General features: G+C 35.2%; 1 protein-coding gene across 2 annotated transcripts in view; it reads left to right on the top strand.

Moving 5' to 3' along the window:
* DIAPH2 (diaphanous related formin 2) overlaps positions 1-6,083 on the top strand; it is a 686,654-nt gene that overhangs the window by 117,679 nt on the left and 562,892 nt on the right. For both annotated transcript variants that reach the window (XM_019536467.1, XM_019536466.1), the window contains one exon: positions 269-383. In XM_019536467.1, the coding sequence (XP_019392012.1) occupies positions 269-383 (115 nt within the window). The remainder of the gene's footprint in view (positions 1-268; positions 384-6,083) is intronic.

Raw genomic sequence — 6,083 nt, 5'->3', positions numbered from 1 at the left:
CCCCCCCCCCCCCCCCCCCGACAGGCCATATGACATGGCTCTCCAGGATGCATCTGGCCCATCAGCTGTATGTTTGTCCCTGCCCTGTATGGATTTTAGTTATCTTTTTTGCCTAACTGTGCTTCTGGGAATATCTTTAAAATATATCAAAGCCAAGTTATAACAAATATTTTATCAGACGGAAAATGTGCTGATAGAAATTTGAGCGTTTCAAATCTTGAGTACTTAACACCTTCCAAAAATGAATCCTTTGCTCTTTTTATTTCAGGTTGAGCCGCAAGAAATATCAGAACACAGCTTTTGGGTAAAAGCCAGTGAGACTAAATATGAAAATCCAGATCTTTTGTCAAAACTGAGGCTTACTTTTGGTACACAGATGAAAGGTAAATGACTACTTCCTTTAATTGGTATCACTTTTATATGCAACTTTAAAAATAAATCCAAGTGAAAGAAATAGAAATCCTTGTTTTTATTAAGTAAATGCAGAAGTCATCATTTTATAGGTAAGGTAATATGGAACTGAATTTATGAACTGTTACGGTATTGCTAGAGCATTTATATGTTTAAATATGCACATTTAGAAATGATCTACACATGGATACTTCAACTGTAGCTTATTTGAACATCTGAGAACAGTAATTTTATAAGTATTATACATTATATTAGTTTATTTCCATTATTCATTGGTTTCAAAAGCAAGAAAAATTTGTATTTACTGAGTACTGAAATAGGGAAGATTCTGACTTCAAGAACAAAGTTTCAATTAAAAACACTTTCCAAAAACCCTGAAATCAATTTGTATTGCTCTAACCTCTTCGTATAATCACTTAGAATGATCTTCAGTGTGTAGGGGGGAAGAACCAAGATAAAAATAAATAAATTATACAGGTTGATCTACCAAGTAATCATTCATAATTATTTTTTTCTAACTTTAATTTCCCTACCCCCTTGTTGTTTCAGTTCCTTGTTCTATGCTGGTTCACATGTTTAGTGATAGTCTTTGCATTTGGTTCAGAAAATCAAATGAGATGTATACATGATTGTTACATAGAAAACAATGTAGTAGAAAAGCAGCAATTTGGCTTTAGAGATTTTCATAGAGTTAAAATAAAATTGGTGCTAGTGGCCTTTAAACAATTTCAGTGCTGCAAAACTAGCTAATTTCTCAAGGATGTACTTATATTTTGTTTATGTGGGATAATTCATGTCAGAATTTCAACTGCAAAAAACCTGAATTATAATTGACTAATAATGGAATCATTTATTATGGTTTTGAATTTTTTATATTATGCTGAAATTTTGTAAGTTTTAAATATAATTATGTGTATGCTTTAAACTGAAGTTGCTCACAGACTTTTCAAGACTGATAATTAGTTGTGATGAATAATAATGAACAGTCGATCATTATTTAATGCATGGGCCATTTATCCATAGTTCCTATGTCAGGTGCTCATAAAGAACAAGTACTGTTCAGGTATGGTTTAGTAATAACTTACTTTAATTAGTTAATGAGGCAATTCAACAAATTATAGTCCAAAAAGTGCTAAGTGCTAAGTACTAAAAGAATGAATTCCTGCTGTAGCTACAAATCTTCCCCCTCCATTTCTTAACTGGTTAGAATATGTTGCACTGTATCTAGAATCTAGAAGATTAATAGAGGTCAGATGAATCGAGTGTTCATAGGCTAAATGTGCAGAACTGATTTTAAAGGCAAAACTGCTATTTAGGTTTCTGCTTAGGAAACAGAATGCTTTATTTGGTTATACCATTTTTACTTTGTGGCTGCTTTTGTTTTAAGGCTTTTATGTTGAAAGATATTTTACATTTATACACTTTTCACAATGTATCGTGCTAGGCAATATTGCCACTGGAGGTAATGTTTTTGCTTGTTACTTGAGGCGAGTTTTGCTTTAAACATTATGTACAACTTGACTGCTTTTGTTGCAAATTCATTGAATTGAGTAATAAAAGTCTTCTGATATACTGACCATGATTTAGATTGAATTATGAAGATAAATACATAGCTTGTATTTATCTAGCTCTTTTCTATGCTTAATAGTTTCAGTTAAGATTGTTGAATTTAAAGCATGGTAGCTATTACATTCCTGAATAGTGCTATGTATGGGTGCGTATTCTGGTATAATGGCTGCATGTTTATTTGGGATTCTTGTTTCTGTTTATCTTAAACCACCTTTTAAAGTTTGTTGAGATTTGAGACTCTGTTTTAAGTAGTATGCTACTTTTCTTTGAAAAATCTTGGCATGTGGTGGCCACATAAAGACTACAGTGTGGTTTATTTTAGATCTCTAGGTGATATATGCTTTTCCTGATAATTGAACAGGTACTGCCCTTTTATTTATCACCAAATTGAAGAATACTTGGTATTCTCACTGTATGATACTTAACACATTTTTTTAAATGTCTAAATTGAAAGTTTGTTGTTATATTTATATTTTGCTTGCCAGAAAACGTATGTATTTCTTTTCATACACCTTTCATCAAAGGAAATTAATGTTAAGATTATTTTAATGGAATTGTTTATTCCACAGTAAGATGACATAAAAATATGATGGGTCAAATAATCTCTCAGAGGATTTCTGTACAGAAAGTGGTTCCCTCTCCCCCCAGCTTTTTAGCATTATTTATTTACTAGCCAATTGCCCATCAAGAATGACGGGGGGGGGGAGGGAGTTGGGATGGAGTGTCGCCACCTAACACACCATGCTGCCACTGTTCTGCCTGTTGCAGGGAGTGGGGTGGGGGAACCAAGGCCAGCACTGCTGGGCTCGGCTCCCCAACCCTCTGCCTGGTCAATGGTGCAGCTTCGGAATTATGGCAACACTTCCCCTTGCTTGGAGGACTCTGATTGATTGGCTGTTTCCATCACCCAATCAGAGCATAAATAAAATGTTACAGACAGACTTAGGCTTTTATAATACTAGAATTGACATAGTTGCTCATCAATATGAGAGAGGATGAACTGGAAAATGCTGTTTGAGAGAGGACATTGGGGAATTTTAGAGTATTTCATCAGACACTTGGGAAATACAGGAGAAGGAAAGAAAGTTGTTTTGGATCATTAGGAGGGAAGACTTTGTGTGTGGCTTAATCTTGTTTGCTCTCTCAACCCTTTTTTAAGATGCTGTCTTCCTGTTGGAGATGGTCATAATACAACGTGCTTCTTGTCCTCTACAGAGTTAACATGTTTTATGCTTTGATTCTTTTGTATTTTTCTGAGGAAATCTAGAGAGAGAGAGTTTTTTCTCCATAGTTAACCTTCAGGGACTAGACAAATCTAATCAGAATTCTCAGATTATCTAGGGCTGGCTTGAATATCTTTACTTTTTCCTTATTTCACCAGAACTGGTTCCATACACTTGGCCTTCAGAGTGCTGGCTTCTATGCCTTGATAACAGCAACTTGACAAACTGTTGCCATTTCTACTGGGGAGAATCATGTCTAGGGTCAAATACCAGATATTTTAGTATGGATTTAGCACTTACACTGAGGGATATGAATGTTCTTTCTAATGGTGATTTATCTTCATCACCAAGTGTACTTTGCATTGTAGTTTACAAATCTGAAATTGACCAGAGTGTCTTCAATAGGTTTAGCCAGTGGGTTTATTTTTTCCTTTGACTAAGCAACAAGTACTGTCTTTAAATATAGAGAGCTAAAAGGTCATGTTCCCTTGAGCTCTAGCAATATGGTGTAGAGAGATGCATATAGGATGCGTCTACACGATGTTTACTGCACAGTAGACTAATTAGGTGCACAGTAAATTTTGTGCATCTACACGTGCAGCCTTACTAGGCTGGGGTAAACTTATTTACTCTGCAGCACTTTTATTTGTAAATACAAGTACTCTTCTGTTGGAGTAAAAAAACTCTGCAGCAGCATGTGTGTAAGTACTGCCTTGGCTGGCTGGGATACAAGGGTGCTTCACTATGGGGGCTGCCTGAAGTTCCCTTGTGTCCCAGGCAGCCCCTCCACAGCACTTGATCTGGGGAGGAGCAGCCCTGGCCTGGCAGGCTGACCCCCCCGGAGCCTCTGCCAGCTGGGACTGCTCCAACCCATGCATAAATGCTGACAACCCTCATTGCAAGCATCTTGCTTAATTATATATGTAGCATTGTATGGAATATATTTTTCAGAGTGCTCCTCTAATTATTTTTTCCTACAAAGATCCAGCTAAGCAGCCTATGCTAACAACCTGCAATGTGCTGCAATCCCAGGTGCATGTGTAAATGCTTGCCCAGGAGCAATAAACTGTGGTGCAGTTAGGACCAGAGTTTATTAGATTGCCTTAATATGCATGTGTAGATGTGGCCACAAAATTCCTGATTACATGATCCCTTCTAGTAGTTACTTCATGGTACTATACACATTAGCATAATTTCTTTTTTTATTTGATTGTGGTTTGATATCAATTGAATTGATTTGAGTCCAATGCAAAGAGTATTTGAAGTGATTATTTAGGACAAATATCAACATTACAATAAATGAAAAACTTATGCCAGGCTTTACTTCACTCGCCACTCCAGCAAGAGAAACCCCCCTCTCTCCCCTCTACCACATGCAGCATTATAAATTAGTGTAACTTTAGAAGTGTTTAAATGATTTAGGCCTTAAATGTGCTTAAAGATATTTATCCTTAAATATGTGAGCCTGAGACTATAGCTCCCTATTAGGGCCTGAATGCCTATTGAATTGAAAAGGAATTAAGTACCTAAATAGCTTTTAAGAACTGATAAAAGCTTCCTAACCTCCACTGAAAGATTCATTCTTAATTATTTTTAAATACTTTGACATTTTTACTTGAAGTCTTTGTTAACAATGTTGTTTTCTCGTTCAGATAAAGTTGTGAAGGTGTTTCAGTTTGCTAGAGAGATTTTGAAATGTATTCCAATTAAAATGAGGCAATCTGGCAAAAGTCTAAGATTGGTTATTAAGCAGCAAATCAAACAAGTTAAGAAGCAAATCAGTCTTTTAAAATACAGATGCCAGTTGTACACATTGTTAAACTTTGCTGCTCATTTCTATGTGATAAAATTTCCTAAACAGCTTTGTTTGGAAACAGTTATTGTACTGCCTTGTTAATGAATTGGGTAACAGAGTTTTGAAGTGTAACTGTGAACTAATCTTCCTAATGTTTCCCTAATGATAAGAATGGTTATAGGCATAGAATTTAGGAGTATAGAAAATATAATCCAGAGTAGTTAATGCTGTAACTTGTTACTTTTGTTCACTCCCTAAAGGTTTATATTCTCCTTACTTGCTGTATAAATGCTCACTTTTTTAAGCATTCAGTGTTTGAATTGGGGTAAAAGCCCATTTACCTTACATTTAAAATTGGACATTCATGGTAGATGGTAATTGTACATTCATTTTGTGGTTTTACAGGAGGAGCTTAAAATATTGTTGCAGAAACAAATCAGGACATTTGTAGTAATATGAACTATTCCATATTTTAAAATGTTAGAGGGAAACTAAGAATCTGGAGTTCAAAATCCAGTATTCCAGAATTGCAATTTCTTCAGTTCCTTAAAATGGATTTTCAGCTGTGTAAGTTCCTGACCCAAGAGTTGCATATTGGAGATTCATTTCTAGTTCTGTCAGTGTCTGTAGGTATGCTGGTTGCAGATGTTTGGAACTTCAGCCATTAAGCTTCTGTTTTTAAGCTTCTACTTCATACAAAAGTGTCTTGATTTTGAATTCTCACATCTTGCTTGATTATATATGTAGCATTGGATAGGATACATTTTTCTGAGCACTCTTTTTAGTATTTTTTCCTAAAAATTCAGGTAAGCAGCTTATGCGAACAACCCTATTGGCCAACATCTGTTTATTTTTGGCCACTGGCCATAATGATATGTATATATATCATTGCTAAAGGAAGTTTAGTTATGCACACCAATAAAAGCCATTAAAAAACCCCACAAGTCACAAGACAGATGCCAATAGTTAAGACAAAGTAAACCATATATATCTAGATATCTAGGTATAGATATATATTTTTTTACCTTACCTTGTCAAGGCAAGGTAAAAAAAAAATCTCAGTATAGAGAGATATAGAGAGATAT

The sequence above is a fragment of the Crocodylus porosus genome, unplaced genomic scaffold (genome assembly GCF_001723895.1).
Source record: "Crocodylus porosus isolate Cpor-Errol unplaced genomic scaffold, CroPor_comp1, whole genome shotgun sequence".
Taxonomy (NCBI): domain Eukaryota; kingdom Metazoa; phylum Chordata; order Crocodylia; family Crocodylidae; genus Crocodylus; species Crocodylus porosus.
The sequence above is the reverse complement of the archived record's forward strand: the minus strand, read 5'-3'. Positions and strand labels throughout refer to the sequence as shown.